The sequence below is a fragment of the Equus caballus genome, chromosome 5 (genome assembly GCF_041296265.1).
Source record: "Equus caballus isolate H_3958 breed thoroughbred chromosome 5, TB-T2T, whole genome shotgun sequence".
NCBI classification, from domain to species: domain Eukaryota; kingdom Metazoa; phylum Chordata; class Mammalia; order Perissodactyla; family Equidae; genus Equus; species Equus caballus.
In genome coordinates this window covers 23996215-24022845 of record NC_091688.1, presented here as the reverse complement: position 1 = coordinate 24022845, position 26631 = coordinate 23996215, and the positions used below count along the sequence as shown (strand labels likewise).

Below are 26631 nucleotides of genomic sequence, written 5' to 3'. Positions count from 1 at the left end.
CTCAAAGCCCCCCGGTACAAAGTTGGGTATTTTTAGTTGTGGATCCTTCTAGTTGTGGCATGTGGGATGCTGCCTCAGCATGGCTTGATGGGTGGTGCCATGTCCGCGCCCAGGATTCAAACCAGTGAAACCCTGGGCCGTCGAAGCAGAGCGTGCGAATTTAACCACTCAGCCACGGGGCCAGCCCCTCAATCTTTTTTAAAATCCTTTACCTATTTTAAGAACAGAGGGAAAGCTATGAACCTTTCCTGCAGAAAAGTGCAAACATACACAAAATTTTGCATAGAGAAACGGGTTAAAAACTTCTACTTTGAGTGAATTTAAGAGGCTCGCACTTGCTCCTGTTAAAATAATTTTACTAAAAATGGACATTTCTTCTATTTCTAAGATCTCTTATGATTCCATGAATTTTTTCTGAGTATCTAAAAACTAAAATTTCTTCTATTTATTGGTTAAAAAAGAAAAAGAAGGTCTACCATAATAGATGTTTAATGTTTTCTCCCGTCTCAGTTCTTTTTGGGTACGACATTCTAGGAAGATCTACATATATCCAATGAGGATACAATCCACATGTGTCCAATACACACAGATCCAACAGCCATGTACTCCTGGCTTTGGCATTAAAATTGAGCTTCATTTATAGATTACAATTTAAAAACTTACTGAAGTCTAGATATAGGAGAAATTCTTCCAGGGCCTTGGACATAATAAGTAAAATGGACAACATACGTGGAATGGAGTCAGAACAATCATCAAGAATTACTTCCTTACCTTACACATGAACTTCATAATTTGGCAAAGCAAGTCACACAGCAGAATCAACTGTAATTTTATGGTTATCCCTCACATAGCAAAAACCCAAACTGTAATATTTAAGTTTCAAAATTTGTTTCAAATTATTCCAACTCTGTACTTAAATTTCTAAAACTCTGATGATTTACACATATGAAAATATGCTGCCTATTTACTATCAATGGGTATGTAATCTGAGTAGTTTTCCTCTAGAATTGAGGGCTTTTATGGCAATTGTGATATTCCTTGGGACCAACTGCTGACTTTGCAACTTAGTTGCCATGGGTTGAGATCTTTGATTAGGAAATAGAACAAAGATAAATAGCTTATAAAGTGATCAAATCTATCCAGGCCTTATTAGCATCACGCTTTGATATAAATACCTAAAAACATTTACACGAAACTCTTTAAAAAAAGAATTCTACATTAAAAAATCTCGAGAAGCTGGCACAGAATATTCAATACATGTTTTCGCTGTTGTTTATGCAAATAGCACAGGCATACTAAAATATTAAAAATTTAGGGGCCAGCCCTGTGGCCAAGTGGTTAAGTTAGCGTGCTCTGCTTCAGCGGCCCAGAGTTTCGCTGGTTCGGATCCTGGGTGCAGATGTGGCACTGCTACTCAGGCCATGCTGAGGCAGCGTCCCACATGCCACAACTAGAAGGACCCACAACTGGAATATACAACTATGTACTGGGGGGCTTCAGGGAGAAGAAAGAAGACTGGCAACAGATGTTAGCTCAGATGCTAACCTTAAAAAATAATAAAAAATAAAAAATAAAAAATTTAAAAATGTAAGTCACAGCTAAATTATCAATTTAATCATTTAGAAAATCTTACATGACAATGATTTAAAAATAAATTCCATTTCTACTAACACAAATCTACTTAACCCAAATGAGTATATATTTATCTGTGATGTTTGGCCCTTTAAGTTAAATTACTTTTACTCGAGAGCATCAGGCAATCAAGTAATCATAGTGCCTCAAGAACGCCATTTTTAGAGACTCTTATCACTCAGTGAAATAACTATTCAAATGATATTTTCATATTAAAAATTTAGCATAAGAATGATTTTGAGCCATTTTGGCTATCAATTAAAAATTTAATATTAAATATTTAATTAAATGTTTTAATATAAAAACATTCACACTATCCTGAAATAGTACTTTATGTTGGATACACGCTGAGTACTAACGCAGACTTCTTACCTGTAATGTACATGTGTGACCGTTGGTTTTCTGTATCCAAGGATCCAGGTTTGAATATCCATGGGTTCAGCTTTGGGGTAAGCTATGGTTGTATCTATTACCCACTGGAGGCCTTTTGATTTGCTATCTAAGAACAAATAAAAAAACAACTTAAAATTGGATCAATTTTTATATTATTTATAGCAAATAACACAGTATAGATTACTTGAGGAGTATTAAAGGATACTGACATTCCTTTTGCTTTAAGAAAACAGGATGAACTTTGGTGTTACTGTTCTTTATAAGCAATGCACTTAGGATGAAATTAAGCATTTCCTATTATAAATGAATGAATCTCCAACAAATCAATAAATAACAGAGCACTATTATTTATTGGATGTGCATCATTCAATACAATTAGGCACCATCAAGGTCTAATTTATATTTTATCACTCATAAAAACTGGCCTATAAAAAGCCAGAAGCGAAAGTATCAAATCACAAACTGAAAAACAAACCTCCAAACAAAACAAATCCACACACTAAATATAACACAATATAATACAAACACCAAGAATGTGATACTTGGGAGACTACTAAATATCGGAAAATAAGGAAATAAAATTAAGCGTTTTATTGATCCACATGTTTGCCAGTTGCTGCTCTTGTTCAAAACAAGATAAAAAAACTCCTCCCATTTTAGCTAGAGCTACATACAAATAACGCAATCAAACCTGTCTGCCTTTAGCGGGTATAACAGGTAACTATTGTTATGAGAAGGAATGTGGGAAGTTCTGTTTACTTCAGCCCTTTGCATGCTGTCTTTATTTCCAGAATGGAGTACAAAGCTGAGCAAGAACTGAGAGGGGAATCCTCAGAGAGAATGCTGATAGCTAGACTTTAACATGTAATGGTCTATCTTTTGAAGTATAAAGAGATCCCTAAAAATATAAAACTTATTTTCAAACATAAGTCTAAATATGCATTAGGAATCAATGATATTTTACTTTTGTATGTCAAATAATTATAAACTGGTCTTAAATTCTTAAAAAATTTTAGACAACATTCTGAAGGGGAAAAAAAATACCCGTAAAAGAAACAAGCAAAAAAATAATAATTTTGAAGTAACATATTGCAAAAAGGAAAAGAGTTTACATAAACTCATTTTAATAAGCTACCAGTGAGGTACACACTGAAATGTTCAGGGATCAAGTATAAGATGCATAAAAAAACAAAATATACATAAAAAGATGCATAAAAAAGATGCATAAAAAAACAAAAACCAAGATGGATAACGGATGTATAAGAGGGATGGAGAGAGAGATGATAATGCAAATATACTAAAATGTTATAGAATCTAGTTGGTCAGCTCATGGACATTAACTGTAAAATTCTTTCAACCTTTATCTATGCTTGAAAATTTTTACAATAAAATTATGAGAAAAAATCACCAGAGATCAGTTTAATATCTATTAAAACATACAATAAACAAACAAAAAATACTAATCCTTTTAAAGTTAATCAGACTGGATGAAACCATTTAAAAACAGCAGTCTTTATTAGTGCAACTAATCCTATTTGGAAGACCTTTGCCTTCAAGCTTTGACTTGGCTGACATTGCCACAGTGTCTCTAGCAGAGAAGCTATTCTGAACTTTCCTTTTCTATTAAAAGACTCTTTCAATTTGTCTTTTTAATAGACGATGAAAGATTAAGAGAGCCGACTGCCAAGCAGCTGCTTAGAAAAAAACAAAAGAAAGGAAAACTCAGTGCAATCTCACAGGCACTATTTCTATCTCTAGTCCTTACCGTCATCTAAAAACACATATTTCTGAGGGCCAATAATTTCTATTTTTATTTTTTATCTAAAGAACATTAAAGGAAACAGCAAAATGCTACTAAGAAAACAGGCCTAGCGAGTTTCTTTCAGCTTTTTAGTTTACAATTTATCACCAAACTTCCAGCGTCTTAGACAAACTTGTTCATAACAGTCTTCATGCTGTTGGCACAAATATTTTCTGCAAATCCTCACAATTCACCAGGCTATCTCTAAGACGGTTGCATTTTTTGGCGAGGTTTACTTTTTCGTGGCCGTAAAAGCTATACATACTTATTATAAAAAAAAAATTCAGAGAAGTATTAAGAAACGGGAAAAAATCGTCCATAATGTTGCAACTCAAAGAAGCCATCACTGCTAACATTTTGGCATCTTTCCTTTCATTCATTTTCTACGGTCTGATTGTTTACATATTTGAGCTCATGTTGTTTTCATAAGAGTTGTATGTTCCTCCCATTCCATGAACATTACAGAACATAAGCATTTTTCCAAGCCAGTAAAAACTCTCCATAAACATTTGTAATGGCTGTGTTGTATTCTGTTGTATGGATATCTGATAATTACTTATCCGTTTTCCTTTTTGCTATTTCCATTTTTTTGCTATTATAAATAACGCTGTGATAAACTTCTCTGCCAGTATTTCAGACTATTGCCTTTGGACAGGTATTATTTGCTACAGAATAACTGAGTCATTTATCAACATTTTAAGGCTCTTAATAAATACCGCCAAACTGCATTAAATTTATCCTTTGTATTAAAAACAAACAAAAACTTTCTAAATTTGATAAATGGAAAAAATATATATTATTACCATTTTCATTTCCATATCTATGATTGGTTTTTTAAATTAGTCACTTCCACCCCTATATCTTTTAACCTAGCAATTCCACTTCTAGGAATCTATACCACAGAAATACTTGCACAAATGCATGAAGATATTTACATGGATGTTTACTGCAGCAATGGGAATGGCTGGGAGAACGGATAGGTAGGGTAGAGGAAGGACACTTTTGACTTCATGCATTTCTTTATTATTTGAGTACATTATTGTAAGCATGGACTACTTTTGCAAATAGAAACATTTAAAAATTATACTTTCATCTTTTCCCTAAGTAGTATTTCCATTCGACAAAAATTATAAACATAGAAAAGAACAACAACGTTATCTTCTGGAACTCCAGAAAATCTTTTAATTCCAACAAAGGAAAAACATGCTAAAAATCATCCTACCTAATTCTTTAGTATCTCCTCCTGCTGGACTTCCATTTTCCTGTCGGGCTACAAGTGCACTCAAAATAATTTTTGTTGCCCCAATCCTTGGCAGAGTGACATGTGTAAGAAATGGCAAGTTGTTTTTCTTGGCAAACGTCTGACTTGTTTCTCGCCTTTTCCTGAGGAAGCCCCCTTCTGGGAACAAAACAATCCATTTTCGACCTCTGCTCCTGTAATTATTTTCCAGGTGCTTCTTGAGAAAAACCAGCTGTTGGTCACGATGAGATTTTCCCTAGAAGGCAGACACACATATAAGAAGTACAGGTACATTTGAAACATAAAATTAAATAGAAATAACAGCTTCTAAAGTAAAACCCAATCACAGACTAGAATATTCTAGTGATTCTCCTCCACTTCCTTCCCCTCTTGACAATAGAGGTGAAAAGAAATTATTAGCACTTACATAAATAAACCTTCTTTCTAAAGAAAAAAATTGCTCTGATTGCCTCTGAAAGTTCATTCCCGCATCAATTAGTGACTATGTACTGAGTGCCTACTACTTGCCAGGCACTGTCCTACCCCCTGGAGATAGAGAAGTAACTAAGAGACCCTCGTGGAGCTTAGTCTAGTGGGGAAGACAGTAAACCAGGAGTGACTTGGAGACCGAAAAGAGGAATCCAGAAAAATTTGCAAGAAAGCCTAAACCCACAACTAAATATTACAAAGGCTCTTCCTTTCAGTATGATCAATTCACTAATAATCTTCCAGACCGCACAATTACAGAAGCTCCCCAAAATAATTTGTATGTTTTCAATCTTTAAATTATTCCAAATGCAAAAAAATCGTAAGGCAGTTTCTTAGCTAATTCACTGAACTGAATTATGATTAAGCTTTATTTATTTGTTAAGTTCCCAAGACTACATGTAAAATATTTTTAACATTCTTGGAAATATCTTGTCAAAATTGTCCGGGAGCAAAGTCTCAAGAGATTTTCTTTAACATTAAGACTTTTTTTTCTCTCCCCTCCCTCTGTGTTATAGACTTTTATTACTCTCTATCAGGGAAAAAAGTGTTGTTCTTTAGAAATGAATTTGTAAATCTCTCTGATATTTTGAAATACAACCTTTAAGTATACAAAACTTTACGTTGTAATAAAAAATGAAAATGTTTTGCAGTACATTATTTTCTACTTTTATCCCCTCAAAGTACACGGATAATTTAGTAAAATTTAGGCTCTTCTTGATGCTGAGGATCATATTAGGGTCAATTGTTATCCTACACTAGAAATTCAATGACTTCCTTAGACTCTCGCGATGAAGGGGCTCAGTTGGTTTTTCCTCTGGATTCCTCTAGACTGCTAAGCTTCAATTGTTGGTTCTGCTGTCTCCCCTTCCCGCCATACTCTGAGACGTTAGGCTAGTTTCTTTGTGAAGTTGTTCTGGTCACGTTTTACTTCATCTCAGTCTTGTGGCCAGTCCCCATTGCCACTTCTTCCTGAGGTTCCAGTGCGTGCTTCTCTTCCTCTCTCTGCTCAGAAGAACCAAGGGTATTTCCAGAACAAACTAGATAATTGCACAGCATGTGAAAAACAAAAATATGTTCTGTACATAAAACTGTCTGGAGTCAAGTATATTGGTTTTGTGACACCTATTTTCACACAGCTTAGAAGTTTCATACAGCTTAGGAGACTCCAGCTATTTTCTGAATTTGTGGTTCTTAGAAGAGGCTTAATTAGATTCACCAGTTATTCATTAAGTACTTATTATGTGCAAGGCACTGCCCAATCCAGGTTGAAGTTGCTAAATATATAAATACCAGATAAGTGTGGCATTACCATACATAAAAACTCTCACATATTTCAGTTACCCATTTTTGAGAAAATAAACCATGTGATACTAATAGCATATCAGGGAAATACTATAATGTAGTGCTGATTTGGTAAGAGGATATGATTCTCTTTCCTACACTAAACTATTCCTAATGCTTCGGACCCATTCCCAACCCACATTCCTCTATCAAACCCATACTCATTCTTTAGATTAATGCCGAATATCATCTTCTCCTCTAAAGTTTTTCTGGATTCACAGAAATCTGATGTAATTACTTTCCCTATTATGAATTCCCAAAATATTTCCTCTTATGTATTTATTTAATAATCTCCCTACTGGTAATCTTATTTATTTAATAATCTTCCTACTGCTAATTTAGATACCTTCTGTATCATATAACAGTGACTTGTAAAGAAAAATAGTGTTAATAGAGATGATGATAGTGGTAATCATGATAAAGATGATGAAGAAGGGAACAGGCACTGTTCTGAGTGCTTACCATGTTATTACTTCACTTGATCCCCACAGCAACCCTATGAGGAGAGTATCTATTATTCTCATAGCTAAGAAACAGAAGAGCCGAGAAGGTGGCAGGTGCTTGATAAATGTTTACTACACATTGTACTGTTTAGTTGGGAGGAGGAGGGTAGAGAATAGAATATTCACACTATCAGTATTTTAATATTTATGCATACTCAAATTCAGATTGAAATAAATGTATTAGAGAACAAAGATTCAGAAGAAGAGCTCCCTGAGATACTAGAACTGGCTCTACCTATTACAATTGGGTTTGTTATGACTCTTTTTACTTTAAAGAATCAGTTTGGGGCTGGCCCAGTGGTGTAGTGGTTAAGTTCACACGCTCTGCTTCAGCAGCCCAGGATTCACAGGTTCAGAGGCTGGGAGAGGACCTAAACATCACTCATCAAGCCATGGTGTGGCAGCATCCCATGTACAAAAAATAGAGGAAGATTGGCACAGACATTAACTCAGGGACAATCTTCCTCAAATAAAAAGAGGAAGATTGGCAACAGACATTTGCTCAGGGCCACTCTTCCTCACCAAAAAAAAAAAAAGAAGAAGAAAAAAAGAAAAGAATCAGTTTAATCAGTCTATCACTGCGAAAACAACTGCTCATTACTTACCTGTCTTATAAAGAAGTCTCCATGAATTAGAGAAACAATTCCAAAGTTTGTGTACTTAAAAATATGATCCATCAACCACATAATTTGGGCAACAACCTGAAATATTTCAAAAGAAATAATTAAATGTTAGAGAGAGTAAATCTGACTGTAGTCTAGCCAAGTCTCTAAGTTTTAAATACAATCTTCCAAGCTTACTCTTAATTAACCTAAATGTCTTAAATCTAATGTTATTTCTACACATAAAGTATAGCTATGGATTCTCCATGAAAAATTACAGGTCTTGATTCCAAGTCCTGGAATCCTAAGTTACAGCTATATATATCACTGTTAACAAATGAAGCAGAATTAACTTCTTAAATTTGAACTTAACGATTTCAAATTTGTTCTACCCTAAACAAAGTCTATGGTAATTGTCATACAACTTGTAAAATTATTTTGAAACAATACAATGAATGGCTAAAGTTATCAAATGAGGGTTATACATTTAATTAATAAGCACTAAAACTTTATAAAATGTGACTTTATCTTAATGGTTAAAATATTAAAAGTTACAAAATAAAAATATATATAAATATAATTATATAAACATTGTATATTTATATAAAAATCATATATAAATATATTTTATACAAAAATATAAAAATGTCCAAAATAAAGGAACATTAAAAAATCTCTTTAACAGAATGATTTATACCTTCTATCATGTTATGAAGAATATTTGTTAGCTTATGCAAGGCCATACTCTTTGCCAGGATAAAAATATTTATAGTGCCCTCAGTTCTTAAACACAAAAATATTATCCATTGCTGATAAAAGTTATTACTCTTATCAAGAGCAGAAGACTTTATTTTCAAGCAAATTTCAAAATTAAAAGTAATTGTAAACAGGGGTCTAATTAATGAATTGGTTAACTGTTCTTCCCTGCTGAGAAAACAGCATCCCTTGTTATAAGCCTTAAATAAATAAAGACAAAGCTACGATCTCAATCAAGAATGCAATCGAGCTCTACTTTGTTTCCTATGGGAATAGCAAATGTAAACATCTCTAAGCACTAAAGTATAGGAATTTACACATAAGGAAAAAAATAAGCATTGACACCCACGTGCTGCTTTTACAAAAACAGTAAAAAGCCCACAAATAATATAATATTAAAGCTTCTGCCTTAATTTTTCAGTATCACTACATAGTTCAGTTACACAACTCCTCCATCAGCTTCACTATAGAAAATCACTTCTGAAAAATAAAGATACATGCCCAGTGAAGAACTGATTCCCCAAGTCTATTAATACCGAGTAAAATAATCACCAATCTCATTCTTCAGTCTTGTTTTGCTTTGTAATGGTGACTACTTTGTTTAAATGCATTGAGATTTGAACTAAATGGAATTTCTTGAAAAGCACCCCAAGGAACAAAACAAAAAACAAGTGGATTCAATCTACAAAACATTTGAGCTTTAAACACAGTGTGAACTTCAGCTGCAATCTGTAGGGCTCTGGGTTTAAAACACCAACACTAAAGTCACTAGCTTTCATGTTCAACTTTACATTTATGGTGGATTTACAGCTTCAGTTAGAAGAGTTGCCTAACACAAATAAATACGGTACAAGAATCTAGTTATCTTCTGAGATTTGTATGAATAATTCTGTCCTATCTTATTTTAGGGGAAACATCACAAGTCAATAAATGTTTATTATATATCTAATAAAGTTCTTTTGACATAAATAAAAATTCTTAGTTTTATCCTCAATTGCCATAAAAGGGCAAGACTCTTTACAGATATTTATTAAAAGGTACCAGCACATTTAGAAAATACAATTAATCCTTTGTTTCATATTCCTCAAAAAAGTGAGTCAGCAGAGAGAAGCTGCCTGGGGCAACACTGTCAATGTTTCCGAGGCCCGTCACTCAGCATTTTGTCAGGTATTTCCAGAGACAAAATTGGTCTACATCAATTATTCTTTATCTGGAAGCACAGATTTTCTAAATATCAAAACCTCTAGAGAGGCTTACATGAATGACTTCCATTCTTTTCCATATTTCTGAAATGATGGCAAAGTCAACGGTTCTCCAGTTTAGAAATCTGTAAGGACAATTTTAGTGGTCAGAATGACTAGAGAATGCTCTTAGCAGTTCGTGGGTGGCAGCCAGGTACAGAGAACCTCTGGCAATGCCCTGGACGGTTCAGAAGACAGTGCTGTCCTACTGAAACGCTAACAGTGCCCCACTGAGAAACAGTGACGGTGCTACAAGGAGTCTTCTGAATTCAACAGCTACGTTACACTCAGAGCACCACTAAACTAAGATTTTTTTAACTGGACTACAATTTAGCATTACCCCTTCTTTCTTTGAATGGACCCATGGAGTATGCAAAAAATCAAGTAAACATTCCTACTTGTAAATGTAAATTAATACTGCTCTTTACGTATCAGGCAAGAGGTAGAGATTATAATGCTTCCAGTTTTATATTTCTCAATTACTCCTTTATGAAAGAAGGTAAAAAATGATTCAAGATTTCAAGTTATTCAGGAATATCAGGTCATCATAAAAAATGTACAATATAACTAATCTGAAAATAGAAACAAAATTACTCTGGACAGAAAAGTGAAGCTAAGACAAACTAACCGAAATCTCTTTACAAAAGCAAACAAACAAATAAAACTCTCCTTTGTCCACATGACTGGCGAATTTCAGATGACCTAATATTCTGGTTGACACAGTTATTGTCTACGACAACTGGAGTTACAGTAGTAAAGTTAGGCATACTTATACTGACCATTTTAATCATTCTTTGAGATTCAAACACAGTGATTCTTTTTTAACAATTCATGATTCTGAATATAAGAAAGGATTGAATTTATTCCACATTCCAGGAAGATTATGCCTCTGCTTTTCAGATAAACAAGAAAAACAGATTCCACAATAATCAAACGTGTGCTCCTTTACTCTCACCTCAATTTCTGACTGCTGACCTACTGAGGCAAAATCTCTAGCACCTCAATACACTAGGCTTATTCCTGCCTTGGTGTTTCGGCCAAGACTGTTTTACTAAGGAAAAAGGTGCTTCCTTCACCACTCTAAGTAAGTTCTACTCGTCCTTCAAGGCCAAGTTCATGTCTTCTTCCCTCCACAAAGTTTTCTATATCCATCAAGTACACAGCGAGCTCACCCCCCACTGAATACTTCTCACTTTGCTATTAAGCGTTGTTTGCTATACCCTCCCTCCACCTACCATGGGACTGTTGGCTCCTTTAAGAGTAGGAGAGAGTCTTACAGGATGGTGTTCTATACTTGGAGTTACTGACCATGAATATGAAGCACTTAACAAACATCTATTGATCTGCTTCTTTACTATGAGGCCAAATATTAACTCCATTAAATTTATACACTTTCTATTTATTTAGTTTTCTATGAATATAACCATTTTAACTTCTCCTGAGATGCTGAAGATAATTTATTTTAAACCCACCTAGTTTACTGATATATTTTAGTTATCAGTATAAGCAACGTAAAATCAACAGTTCAAACAAAGCCTTAGTAACACTGAATAAAATGAGCCTAATATCTTTCCTTCCAATTTGCTTTGTAAACGAAATTCAAAATAATATTTACTTTATTTTCTTTTGGCTAAAGATCCCCAAGATCACCTAACGCATTGACCACATTTACCAATTTTTTAGTAATACTGCCTTTTGTGTCTGTATTTCCCAAACTGGCAACCTACCACTTCACCTCAAGACAGCCCCCAATTTAAACCATATTAACTTTGCTTTCATCTCAGTAATTTTTTTAAAAGACAGCTTTATGGAGGTATAGGTCACCTTATTCCAGTTATTTATGTTTTTTAAGTCTCTTAATTCCTCTCCTGGAGGGACTTAGAATTATCTATTTTTTCTTTTTAAAATTTTCTAAATTTTCCGCAAAAGTATACACATTAAAGTCGAAGTCTATGTTCCAAACCATAGTGAGGTCCTGGAATTGCCTTTTTGTTAACCTCCCCTTTCCGCCCTCAGGATGGCTTACCAGTCCTTTGTCCTGGAGGCACATCATCAGAGTACACACATCTCCTGTTGCCTGATGATTCACCAACATAACGGCTTCATCTTTTGAAATTGCTTTAATATCTTCCCCCCATTCCATCACTGTAAGAATAAAAAAGCTGTCATTTTAAAGATTTTTACAGTACTACAAACCTTATATTAGAAAAACTGTGTCCATTAATGATGATATATCACCTAGCTAAAACCTTCAAAAGTTTAGAACTAAGTTTATTTCCTATAAAAGTCAGGACATTGATACAACATTTTATAGAGACCCAAAATATCCATTAAAATGTAAAACGGTCATTCCTTTGATCTAGAAGTTTTACTTCTTAGAATTTATCCTACAGACACATTTGTCCAAATAGGCAAAGATATATGAATAAAGGATGTTTACTGCAACTTAAATGTTCAACAACAGCAGACTGGATAAGAAAATTATGACATAATGGCAGAGTGTAAATCCATTAAAAGAATGGAGGTTATCTCTACACCCTAACCCAAAAGGATTCATTATCAAGTAAACAAAACAAATCACAAAACAGTGATGCCATCTTTTTAACAAAGGAATAAAATCTAAATGTTGTTTAATACATTGAAAATTGTATTCAATTCCCTGGGGGAATGAATTCCAAACTATTATCATTGGGAGGTGGTTTCCCAGAGCCCTTCAAAATCTACTTTATAATAAAATCTGCAAACGTTACAAAAATATTTAAGTATTTCCATTTTAAATCAAGAAAACTAATAGAGATGTTACAGCTATCTAAAATCTCCAGATGAAAAGTCATTGCACCAAAACCTATATGTACACTCTAAGGAAAACAGTGGTATCTCCATGTAGTTACGTCTCTTTTTATAGTAAATTTACTTCACAGAAAAAATAAAATTGAGCATAAGTTTCAAACATCAGGATTCTACAAAGAAGTGGCTAGCGTTCTTCAGATGTCTGACACAAATTACCAGAGGCTGATTATACACTGCTGTTCACTCATCTCACTCACTGCCAAAAGGAAAGCAGTCGAGACAGCTGTGTGTAACAGTGCTGGAAGAAATAGGGATGGGGAGACCCGGGGCCCACGAGCGTCACCTCCCTGAGCCTCCCTCCTTCTCCAATCACCCTTCACTGTCACCCCAATAGAGTGGAGCTCCTCATAACATAGTGGAGCTCACAAGAGCTCATTCGAGAAAAAGGTTCTGCTAATTTTTTTCTTTTTATTAAAACCCATTTAAGCAAGGCATTCATTCATTTTAAGGATCTTAAAATTTTGTATTAAGGAAATTTTCAGCTGGGCTGAACATATATTAAGTTGTGATACCTATGTGCAAAGTGAGGTATTCCAATCATTCTATGAAATGTTATTACTAATACTCAAATAGCTTTCAACGTGGGAAAAAAATTTTATTTAAAATTTTTTAAACGAATGCGGTACAGAAATTACAGTAAGGGATGTCTAATAAGCCTTAAGGAATACACGTAGGACACTGGGAGAGCCTAGCCTCTTGAAAGAGGCAGCAACATCATCTTTCCTTCACAACTTTCCTGTCCCAAGCTCCCTGTTCAGTTCGTCTGACAAGCCAACTTTACTGAAACATGTTTAAACAGCTACTATATCATACACTGCTGGGGGGAGTATAAACTGGTACGATGGTTTTGGAAGTCAATTTGGCAATATATATCAAAACTAAGAAATGTGACCATCTTTTTACTTAGTAATTCCACTTCTAGGAATTCATCTTACAGATATACTTATTCATGTGCAAAATGACACATATGCAAGGCTACTTATCATAGTATTGCTTATAAGAGCAAAGATGAAAACTAAAAAGAGAGACTAGCTCAAATTCATAGAAACTGAATGTGGTTTCCAGAAGGGAGAAATGGGAAGTTGGAATAGTATAGGGTTTCCGTTTTGCAAGATGAAAAAGTTCTGGAGACTGGTTACACAATAATGTGAATATATATAACAATACTGAAATGCATACTTAAAAACGGTTAAGATGGTAAATTTTGCTACGTGTATTTCATCATAATTAAAAATAAAAATGGGAGACTAGGAAATAAATTATAAAATATCTATGCAATGGAATATTATGCAATCATAGCATTTGTATACCAATATGGAACGATACACTATAATAATGGAAAAGTGTAGAACAGTGTGCAAAGGATGCCACCAGTTGGGTTTTAAAAAAGGATGGAGGAGAATATACTTACTAAACGAACACTCCCCATATCATGCCATTATCGACAACCCTTCAATGGAGACACCAGCCCACCCCCCCACCTCGTTCATTAATTCATTCTTCACTCAATAAATCAGCATCAGGCACTGTTAGGTGTTGTGCATATAAAATAAGTAAGAACAAAATAATAGCAGTTAAAACACTCAAGAAAACTCTAGCTTGGTTCTATAAACATTGGGCTATTAAGATGTAATGTGGAAAGTCTTCTGGCTCCACATCTATGTAAACAGATGTTTCATGACCAAGTATTCCTTTAAGGCAATCTCTGCTGCATGAATGGACAATACTAGATACTTAGGCCGATGCAATGGGAAAGCATATATGTAAATATAACTGCAAATAAAAATAAGCTTTTTACATAAAATGTATCTGACCTGTTTGCTCTATATAAAGTAGAGAAATCTAGTAAGTGTGTTGGTTTAAATCTCAAAATGGAAATTGAATTTAGAACCCTCTCTACTGGGTTGAATAGTGTTCCCCCCCAAATTTACATCTAGCCAAAATCTGTGAATGTGACTTTATTTAGAAACAGAGTCTTTGCGGATGTAATCAAGTTAAGATGAGGACTGGGGTGGGCCCTAAGCCTAAATCCAATATGACTGGTGTCTTGGTAAGAAGAGGGAAATTTGGCCACCGAGACACACAGGGAGAATGCCATCTGATCACGGAGGCAGAGACTGCAGTGATGTGTCTAGGATCCAGGAAGTATAAACCACCACCAAAAGCTGGAAGAGGCAAGGAAGGATCCTCCCCAGAGCCTTCAGTGAGAGCAGGACCTTGCCAACATCTTGATTTCAGACTTCTAGCCTCTGGAACTGTGAGAGAACAAATTTGTGTTGTTTAAGCCACCTCGTTTGTGGTACTTGGTTATGGAAGCCCCAGGAAACTAAGAGACCACCCCCCTCAACTTTTCCCATCCTTTCTCTCTCCTTTGCATTCTATTCCTCACCAAATTACAGGTTTTTTCTTATCAAATATAGGAAAAGAATAACTGCACTGTACTTTGAACATCTAAACAGACATCTAACATTATGTATTATAAATGGTTCTCAATGTTCATTTCTATAATACTTTCAGGGTATAAGCATTAAGAGTCAATCCAAAACATATTTGATCTCTCAGCCATAACTTTGCCAAAATTTATCTTCAAACTAAATGTCAATTTACTAAGACTCACATGGCATACTAAATCAAACAAGTGAAGGTAGCTGGATTGACTTTTTATTAAGAAATTATCCTGAGGTAGCAATAGAGTCACGTTGAATTTTGTAATAATCTAAATTTTATTCAACAATGAATTAATTTCCAATATCTGCGGTATTCTTCTTTTACCATACTTTTACCATACCATTACATATTTCAAAGATCATTGTTAGAAAGTTATATAATTAAGAAAATCAAGATAAAAAGTGCTTATAGAGAGCCAGCCCTGATGGCCTAGTGGTTAAAGTTCGGCACTCTCACCATTTCAGTGGCCTGGGTTAGTTTTCCAGTTGCAGAACCACACCACCCATCTGTCAGTAGCCACGCTGTGGTGGCAGCTCACATAGAAGAACTAGAAGGACCTACAATTAGAATATACAACTATGTACTGGGGCTTTGGGGAGGAAAAAAAAAAAGAGGAAGATTGGTAACCGATGTTAGCTCAGGGTGAATCTCCTCCCTCCCCCCAAAAAAATGCTTATAGAGAAAAAGCATTTATTTCATGCTCCTTAGACCATATCCTGCTATCCCAGAATCAGTAAGTATAATAATGGAGCCAGTTTCTTAACCAAGGAATAGAATTATTCACATGTTAAAGAACAGAAGCTATGGAAGCCTGCCAGTTCTTACAACGTACTTGATTAAAACAAAAATATTTTAACACACTGTTCTGTGAAGTGAATTCTCAAAAAAGAATTGGGTCAGGCCCACTATTCTCAAAGGGAATGAAGGACAACTGAATAAAAGCTGGAATAAAAGTTTTCTAGCTGCAAGCAAACTTTTAAAATTCTTGTTAAAAACCAAAGCCAAAGATTACCACCTTCTGCACACACGCGCACACACACACTCTCTAACATCTGAATAAACCTCCCCCGAAGTTATAGACTACAATTGACCAGGATAGTTCACATCTCAAAAAGAAAATAAAAACAACAATAATCCATCACAAATTCCTTAAAGACAGTAATGCTAAGTCCATCATACTGTCCCACAAAACAGAACTAATATGAAGACAGGTTGCTTAATACATGACCGCAATAGCTTACATTTCAAAGTTCAAAACATTATGCTTGCAAGCTGCTGCCACAAATGATTTTACCATTCTGTGCCTCAGTTTTCTCATTTATGTAATACTAATAATATCGTTAATGCCACTCAAACATTGTGAAAATGAATGAGATATAATTGATAGAATCATAGAGATCCTGGGTAATTGGATTACATGACGAAGTCACTTTTGATATCACTATTAACTGAAAGAGTCATATGCCTACTGTGTCGTGTAAGGTCAGGTATTCTAATATGAACAGTAAAGATCACAGAGCAACAAAAACCACAGGAAAGAATCTCATGTAGCTCAAGAAGTCTGGCTTTCAATAGCCCACCTTGGAGGTAGACGGACTGGATTCATCCAAAGTTAGGGGTCTGCAGAACAAATGGGGCAAGACACAAAGGGAGTGAGGACATTAATTAAGGGTGCCATGGGAAAGTATTTTAAGGTACTGATTAACGGAAGGGAGATTGGTGAGGACAGGAACCAGATAAGGGGGTGATTAACTAAAAGCAAATGGAGGGAGGGCTATTATAATAGAGAGGTTGTTGGCGTCATCAAGCGGATTCCAACTCCTAGAGACCCTGAGTACAGCAGAGCTTTTTGTGCTATCCTCTCACCTTCCAGCGCTCTATCAGAAAATGCTCTGCTGCTATTCATAGAGTTTTCCTGGCCAATTTTTTTGGAAGCTGGTGGCCAGGTCCTTCTTCCTTGTCTGTCTTTGTCTGGAAGTTCCACTGAAACCTGTCCACCATGGGTGACCCCGCTGGTATTTGAAATACTGATGACATAGCTTTCAGCATCACAGCAGCTGCCGCAGTATGACAACCAACAGACGGGTGGCTTAGTTCCCTGACTGGGAAACCAACCCGGGCCTCAGCGGTGAGAGTGCCGAGTCTTAACCACCAGACCATCAGGGCTGGCTATGATAGACATACTTGACATCATTCCCCCATCTCCACCCTGAGCAATCCTACTCAAACTCTCAGAAGTAAGCCCAGACATTTTGAGAAAGCCCCCTGGATGAATTTGATGTACACTTGTAAATAAGAACCAGTGGAATTGAAATATTGATGAGTTTTATTTTTTTAAAGCAAGTATACTGAACACACTAGGAAACTGTGGTCAGTGCCTCTTTTTGGCACTTAAAATTTAAGAGGTTAAATTTGAGGAGGCAAGGCTCAAGGTGTAGCTTTTGGAGGGGCTACTTAGCTAAAAGAATAACAGGAGCATATAGTATTAAATATACAGTTCAAAACTAATAATCTTAATAGCTAACATTTATAGAATGCTTCTATGTGCCAGGCATTAGTAACTAGTAATTTCTTATTTAATCTTCACAAAATCCCAAATGTACAGATACTATCATCCCCAATTTGCAAATGAGGAAAATGAGACAAAAAAGGTGGGGGCCAGCCCAGTAGCATAGTGGTTAAGTTTGCGTGCTCTGCTTTGGTGGCCCAGGGTTCAGAGTTTCAGATCCTGGGCACAGATCTAGCACCACTCATTAAGCCACACTGTGGTGGCATCTCACATAAAATAGAGGAAGACTGGCACAAATGTTAACTCAGTGACAATCTTCATCAAGCAAAAAGAGGAAGACTGACAACAGATGTTAGCTCACGGCCAAGCTTCCTCACAGAGGAAAAAAAACAAGGTTAAGCAATATTTTCAGTTACCTAGTTAAGAAGTAGGGGAACTGGGATTCAAAACCACTGTCTCATGCTGTCACTGTCTGTACTCTACAGGTCAAAGAATCTTGAGGACAGTAACTTGGATAAATTTCCCATATAGCCCCTGAAGTTGCTCATGATTATGGCAGGAAGTAGAGTGGACAATCCAAGTCCCAAAGTCCTCAACAAACATGATTGGTGAATGGTAGCAATGGGGGGGGGGGGCGGTACAGAAGCGTATAGACAAAGAATCAAGTGTTTTTTGCATGACAGTTGACTAATAACCAAGAATAAAAAGCCAATGAGTATCTAAGAAAAAAATCAACATTGTCTTTGGGCCCAGAATGCAGGCATCTTAAGTTCGATATGCTCAATACAGAACCAGCTCTTTCCCCTAGTCTTCTCCATTTCAACAAAGGACACTGTCATTCACCCAGTCAACTCAAGACAAAACCTACAACCACCTTTGATTCCTCCCTTTCCTTAATTCGCCACAATTAATCCCTCTCTAAGCCCTGTGGACTCTACCTCCAAAATGCATCCTGCAACCTCTCTGTATGCCCTGCGTTACTACTATCACTCTAGTTCAAGAAACCAACAACTTTCCTGGACCTCTGCAGTGATCTCTTAGTCTTCTCACTTCCACTCGAGCCACTTGCTCCAAAGAAAGCTTCAGGACAGAGTTTCCAATTCCAAATACCAATAAAATCAAAACGAGCACTGGCAAGCATGGAGTAAGGAAGAGCAGGAAAGTTGAAAATAATAACTGAAATTAACTCTGACTGGTATTGAGATTTGCTTTAAGTTAAACTTAGACTGTTTTCAAAAGGGGAGCTATCAGTATCTTGGGAGAAGCAATTTTCCTGCAGCCATTAGCACTGCAAAACTCTTAGCACCCCTGGCCAACAGAGTCTGTTACAAACCAGAACACCCCACCCATTTCAAAACATCCCACCTGCATCTCCATCCCATTTAAGAACCACTAAGTTAGAGAGTTGGAAATGAGTTAGGTCAATATAAGCCTGTATAAAATCAGTGCAAGGCTAAATAACAAATGAGAATAGTACAGACAACATGAAGACTAAGCAAACACATGCCTATTAGAAACAAAGATCCCTGCCTCTGATGCCCACCTTTCACTCGCTCTGCCCCCAGGATATGGAAGCCAGGAGTTAGGAAGAGTCTTCTCTAGGAAATCTAGCCAGCTCTAGAGAAGAGATCTAAAAATACTGACACCTAGGGTTCTCCAACGAAATACTCCAACCAGATTACCCTACAATGAGGCTCAGAGTGGACAACAATCCTCAGACTCTAGCAGTGCTATCAGTCAACTTTTTAGGCTCCTACTCTTAAAAAAGAAGAGATAGTCATGTAGTATCAGATACCCCAAAAAAGCCCTTAATGTTAAAGATAGAAAACAAAACAAACATAAAAATAAAGAACCTGGAGGAAACAGAGACAACACATGAAAAAGAAAACTTCAAAAGAGACCATTAATATCTACATTGAGGTCAGAGATGATGATGATGTGATAACCATGAGACAAGAACAAGATGCTTAAAAAAAAAAAAAGGGACATTCAGAGAAAAAAAAAAAGACCTGTTGGAAATTAACATGATAGCAAAAATGAAAATCTTAATAGAAAGATTGAGAGATAAAGTAGGGAAAATCTTCCAGAAAGTGGATACAAAGACAAGATGAAAAACAGGAGGGAAAAGATTTGAACATTAGAGGACCATTCTACAAAGTCCAACATTCAAGTAACAGACATTCTAGAAAAAAAGAAGAGAGGGAAAAAAAGTCAAATAAATAATTAAAGAACATCTGAGGATGTAAATTTCTAGATTGACAGGGGGCATCCAGTAACCACTACAGTGGATGAAAACAGACCCACACCAAGGCATACATACTCATAAAATTTCAGAACAATACAGCCAAAGAGAAGATGCTACAAACATTCAGAAAGGAAAAAGAGGAAACATACAAATGGGAAGGAATCAGATTGGCATTGGACTTTTCAACAGAAGTCAAAAAATAAAAATTTATAGAAAGTTAAAAGATCAAGGAATTACGGTTTCAAAATCCTGAAGAAAAACTATTTCCAGCCTAGAATTCTCTACCTAGTCAAACTATCCATCAGGTATAAGAATAGAAAAAATATTTTCAGGTGTGCAACAGCTTAAAAAACAATCCTCTTGTTTTCAGGAAGCTGGATGATGTGCTCTGCCAAAACCCAGAGAGAGGCAAAAAGAAAAAGAATTCTTAAGACAATAGAGAAGAGAGATCCCAGGGTGTTAGCTGCACACTAGACAGTCCAAATTGGAGCAAGTTAGAGGTTTCCAAGAAAGAATTTCCAAAAAGGTGAAATTGACAGAATAGCGTCTGAATGACTTAAGGAGAAACCTAAAGTTGACAAGGAGTTTGGGGTTGAATTAGTGACTGTTTCACAGAAAAGTAAGCAAAGAAATAGATAAAATTATTAACTCTAGAGAAAAGGTTGTGTAGGAAAGGGAAAGTAAACACAATTTTACTATATGGCTCTGCTATGAACAGATTTATATATTCATAATAAAGAAAATCTCTGAATATTGATATAATCAAAATTACAGTAAAATTCAAATACAACCTAGAAAAATTATTCTTTAAGATACTATTTAAAAGTAGAGTGAAGGCTAATTTTTTCTAAAAGTACATGGTTTCTGAGTATTAAAATAATATATGTTCTTTCTAGTAAATTAGAACAATATTAAACAACACAAAGAAGAAAATCACCCAAAATCCCACTATCCAGGGATAAGAAGATACTATTAAAATTTTGTAGTATATCTTCCAGTGATTTTTCTATATGTATAAAGATAAATGTTTTAAGCCAAAAAGGAATGATACGTAATATATCATTTTATACCATTTTAAATTTAATATATCATGTAAAATAGCTGTCATTAAATATTTTTCCACAACATGATTTTTAATGGCTACATAATAATTCATTACATGTTAGCACTATAGTTTAATAGTTTAGTTTAATAATATGGTTAATTCCCTAATGGTGGGTAATACCTATCAATTACAGAAAGTACTAGACAAAGAAGTATACAAAGCAAAGAACTATGTGGTTTCTGCTCTAAAAATTACTGTGACTTTCTTAAAACAAAGAGTAAAAATGTTTCTTCTTACAAATGTTAAGTTACCAAAACAAATAAAGTAAAAGCACAAAAATTTATTTGGTGAGGTAATGGAATTGCTCTATATCTTGACTGTGGTGGTGGCCACATACTGCATATGTCTGTCAAAAACTCATAGACTGTAAACTACAGGGGGTGAATTTTACTGTATGCAAATTATACTGCAATAAACCTCACTAAAAAACATGCAAAAATTTAGAAGACACAATGACTTTTCAATATGTTCTTTGAGTCAGTCAGTAAATAAATTCATACAGAAAACTAAAATATTTTTTGGATGTAATAAGTTCTAAATGGATAATACAGTACCAAAAAAATCAAAAGAGCAGAAGTCAATGAAATCAATAAAAAGGGTAATGGAGAAAATCAATGAAACCGAAAAGGAGTTCTTTGAAAAAGTCAATACGATTTGTAAACCTCTAGCAAAACAAAGAAAAATATAAACTACTGTCAGGAATTAAAGAGAAGATATCATTACATATACCACAGACATCTTTTAAAAATTTAAAGGTATACTGCGAGCAACTTTACAAACACAAATTTGACAACTTGAATGAAACAGATCAATTCCTTGAAAATCACAAACTCATCCAAGATTAAATAACTACCTGGAATAGTCTATCTCTAGTAAAGAAAGTGATTTTATAGTCAAAAACCTTTCAAAACATAATTCTTCTGGCCCAGATAGTTTCACTGGAAAATTCTACTAAACATTTAAAAAAGAAATAACACCAATTCTATACAATCTCTTCCAGAAAATGGAGAAGAAGGAAATAGCTTCAAGTTTATTTTGAGGTCAGCATTACCCTGATACCAAAACCAGAAAAATACAAAAAAACCCTATAGACTAATATCCATTGAAATCCTCAACAAATATTAGCAAACAGAATCCCAACAATATACACCATGACCAAGTAAGGTTTATCACAAGAATGCAAGGTTGGTTCAATATTAGAAATCAATCAATCTAATTCAGCATATTCACAGGCTAAAGAAGAAAACCGTTGTAATCACATTGCTATGGTCTGAATGTTTGTGCCCCAACTAAAATTCACATTGAAATCCTAAACCCCAAAGGTGATGTTATTAGCAGGCAGGGCCTTTGGGAGGTGCTTAGGTCAGGAGAGTGCAGCCCTCATGAATGGGATCAGTGCTCTTTAAAAGAGATTCCCAGGAGCTCTCTAGCTCATCCCACCATGTGAGGGCGCAGCAAGAAGGCTATGAACCACAAAGAGAGCCCTCGCCAGAAGCTGAGCATGCTGGCACCTTGATCTTGGCCTTCCCAGCCTCCAGAACCGTGGGCAATAAATTTCCGTTGTTTATAAGCTATTCAGCCTGTGACATTTTGTTATAACAGTCCGAGTGGACTAAGACACATATGAATTGATGCACAAAAAGCACTTAATAAATTTCAATATCCATTCATGATAAAAAGCTTCAGTAAACTAAGCATAGAAAGGAATGTGATAAAGTGTTTCTACACAAAACCTACAGCTAACATAATATTTAATTGTAATCATGTATGACTGCTTTCTCCCTAAGACTAAGAACAGGGTAAGGATGTCCAATCTCACTTCTCTTATCTAACATTATTCCAGAAGTCCTAACCAGATCAATAATGCAAGAACAAGAAATAAAACTCACACAGGTTGGAAAGGACAAGATAAAACTGCTCATATTCACAAATGGCATGACCGTCTACATAAAATATCCCAATTAATCTACAAAAGGCTCCTATTATCAATGTGAATTTACAAAAGTTTCAGGACACAAAGTCAATACAAAAATATCAATCATATTTTTTATACTAGGAATGAACAATAGGAAATAAATTTTTTTAAATCCCATTTACAATAGCTCAAAAAATATACTTAGGTATAAATCTAAAAGACATGGATAGTTATCTGTATGCTGAAAACTACAAAACCCTGATGAAATAAATCAAAGAAGGCCAAAATGAAATAAATACTATGTTCGTGGATTGAAATATTCAACACAGTAAAGATGACAAATCTCCCACAAGTTGATCCACAAATATAATACAATTCTAATCAAAATCCCAGTGAGAATTTTTGCAGGTACAGACAACTGGATTCTAAAATTTATAAAGGCCAACAAACCAGAATAGCCAAAATACCTCTGAAAAAGAGGAATAAAGTTGGAGAAATCATGCTACCCAATTTTAAAACTTACTATAAAGCTAAAATAATCAAGATGGTGTGGTATTGGTGAAGAGACAGACACACAGATCAACAGAACAGGAAAAAAAAAAAAAACAGAAATAGACCACACAAATATGGTCAAATGATTTTTGACAAAGGAGCAAGGTTAATCCAATGGAGAAAGAATAGTCCTTTCAACAGACAACTTTAGAAAAATATGAAACATCAACCCATACCTTATACAACGATTAATTCCAAAATAGATAACAGAGCTAAATGTAAAACTTAGAACTACAAAACTTCTAGAAGAAACCATAGGGAAAAATCTCCATGACCTGGGGTTAGGCAAAGTGTTCTTAGACATGACATGAAAAATACAATCAATAAATGAAAAAAAAAATCAGTAAATCGGACTTCATCAAAATTTAAATCTTTTCCTCAGCAAAAGACATTGTTAAGAGAATGAAAAGACTTGGAGAAAATATATGCAATCACATATCCAACAAAGGATTTGTATCTTTGTATTCGAAATATAAACAGAACTTTCAAAATTGAGCAGTAAGGTAAAAAACCACTCAATCAAAAACTAGGCAAAAAACTTGGACACTCACCAAAGAGGATATAAGGATGGCAAATAACCGAATGAAAAGATGTTCAACATCATTAGCCATTAAGGAAAATACAAATAAAACCGGGATGTGCAACCACTACACACTGATTAGATGACTAAAATGAAAAATACTGGTAATATCAAGTGGGGGCAAAGATGCAGAAAAATGAACTTGTAGACACTGCTGATGAGAATACAAAATGGTACAGCCATTCTGGAAACAGTTTGGCAGTTTCTTACAAAATTAAAAATACACTCACCATTTGACCCAGGAAACCCACTCCTGGGTATTCTCCTTAGAGCAGGGGCCAGCAAACTTACTCTGTAAAGGGCCAGCCACTAAGTATTTTAAGCTTGGCAGGCCATATATAGTGTCTGTTGCATATTCTTCTTTTGTTGTTGTGTTCTACAAACTTTTACAAATGTAAAAGCTATTCTTATTTCACAGGGCCATACGAAAACAAGCTACAGCAAAATCTGGCCCATGGGGCCTAGTTTGTTGACTCCTACCCTAGAGAAGTGAAACTTTACGTGAATACAGAAGCCTGTGTATGAATATTTATACCAGCTCTATTCATAACTGCTAAAAACTGGGAACAACCCAAATGTCCTTCAGTTGCAAAATAGTTATAAACTTTGGGACATCCATGCAATGAAATACTACTCAGCAACAAAAACGAACATTCTAATGATACATGCAACAACTTGCATGACTTTCAAAAGCACGCTGAGTGAAAGAAGTCAGTCTCAAAAGGTTACACACTGCATGACTCTATTTATATGACATTCTTGAAAAGAAATGATTACAGTGAAAATTATAGAAAAGATAAAATTGTAGTGAAAAAATACCACCTCTCCCTCAAAGTAGCCTGGTTTAAATTAATTTTGTTAAACCATTGAGAGTTGAAGTACATAAGACTTTACATCTTAAATTTCTTTCTACAGTATGTTCCAATAAAAGCATTTCACTCTGTGCAAAATCCTCAATTTTGCTCAAAGTTTTGTTTTCTCAACTTTTTAAATAGTTGCTTTTATTTACCTATAAGTTGACCAAGAGAATGCTGTAATAAACTCAGAGATTAGAATTTAAATCAAAGGTACCTTAATTTGATTCCATGTGCAAAAGTTTAAAGCAATGGAATTAAGTAGAATCTGCCTGAGGTTCCTAAAATGAGTAACTGGAAGAAGGGAAATTCTAACTTCTCCTAAAAATTATACCAAATTGCCAGGAAATAAGTGTGCAATGTAGGTACCTCTCTGATTTGCTACTAGAGCTCTAAATAGTTTTAGAATCAAACCATTATATTTGGTAGGGATTTTGATTTTAATAAAGTTTAGACCTAGAAAGGAATTTAGAGATATCTGAATCCAAATCCCTCACTTCACAGCTATTTTAAATCAAATAAAAGAAACAGAACTCTTAGGCTGCTCCTCGCCTGACCGAATTAGCTACAGAGAAAAACATACAGATGGTAGGTATAATTAATTTACATCACCTCCCGCTGACTATCCCCCAAAGCACTTACTGATGTGTTCATTCATTCAGCCAGTTTTATTCTCTTCATAGAGAAATAAGGTTCTACCATTACGGGGGACATAAAAGTACACTGGGATTCCATCAAAGTAACTAACTCATGAAATTCAACTATACGAGCTTAGCAAAGAGAAAAGAAAAAAAGTAAAAGCTGAGAAAAGAGAGAAAGGAAGAAGAAAAAGACTGACACAGAGAACATTTTAAATAGTGCAGGCAATTCTGCCCGCCTTTCCACTCAACAGATGTGTGCCCTGGAGTAAGCCTGAGACTGGAATTGTCAATCCGCTGTTCCTTGTCATTTTCAGCTCTCATGTGCCTATCATCATGCCAGCACCTCGCTGAGCCGTATAATTTTCGTTTTTTGAAAAATACATTTTCTTCCATAAAAAACTTAAGCAAACTTTTCAATTGATTTAATATAATCCCTGCTCTCAAGAAGTTTGCTCACTTATTGGGAGTAAAGACAGACTGGGGAATAATGTATTACACGTGAAAATATGTATCACAGGAGACAGGAAAGGAAAAAACTACTGTGAGCTAAAACATGAAGGGAAGAGATACCAAAGACACGGGGGAACATGGCCCGGGGTAGAGACCTTCTGGAGCAGGGTCAGTACTGGGAAGAATGAGAAATAAGGTTATATCTGTAAATATGAGGTCAGATTATAGAGGTTCTTTTAAAAGTCAGATACTAGAATTTAGCCCAGGAAATATAAGATTTCTCTTTTGTCACCAGGCAGGTGACAAAAGTGAGGGAAGTGGGCTTCCTCTATGGCTGTAGGGAGAAGTGGGACTGTATTAAAATAGGGAGCACATGCTCCGCCCCCAAAAAGGGCAGCTACTATCCAGCTCCAGTCTCTTGCTGACATCTGGGAATGTGGACCCAGGTTACCACATCCTCCAATTTTCTAAGAGTAATTGGAAA

General features: G+C 35.3%; 1 protein-coding gene across 4 annotated transcripts in view; it reads right to left on the bottom strand.

The window, feature by feature from the left end:
- Window positions 1–26631, bottom strand: part of LPGAT1 (lysophosphatidylglycerol acyltransferase 1) — a 75631-nt gene that overhangs the window by 28889 nt on the left and 20111 nt on the right. For all 4 annotated transcript variants that reach the window (XM_070266727.1, XM_023640756.2, XM_070266728.1 and 1 more), the window contains 4 exons: window positions 12025–12143; window positions 8005–8100; window positions 5049–5322; window positions 2005–2131 (listed from right to left, as the gene is read on the bottom strand). In XM_070266727.1, the coding sequence (XP_070122828.1) occupies window positions 2005–2131; window positions 5049–5322; window positions 8005–8100; window positions 12025–12143 (616 nt within the window). The remainder of the gene's footprint in view (window positions 1–2004; window positions 2132–5048; window positions 5323–8004; window positions 8101–12024; window positions 12144–26631) is intronic.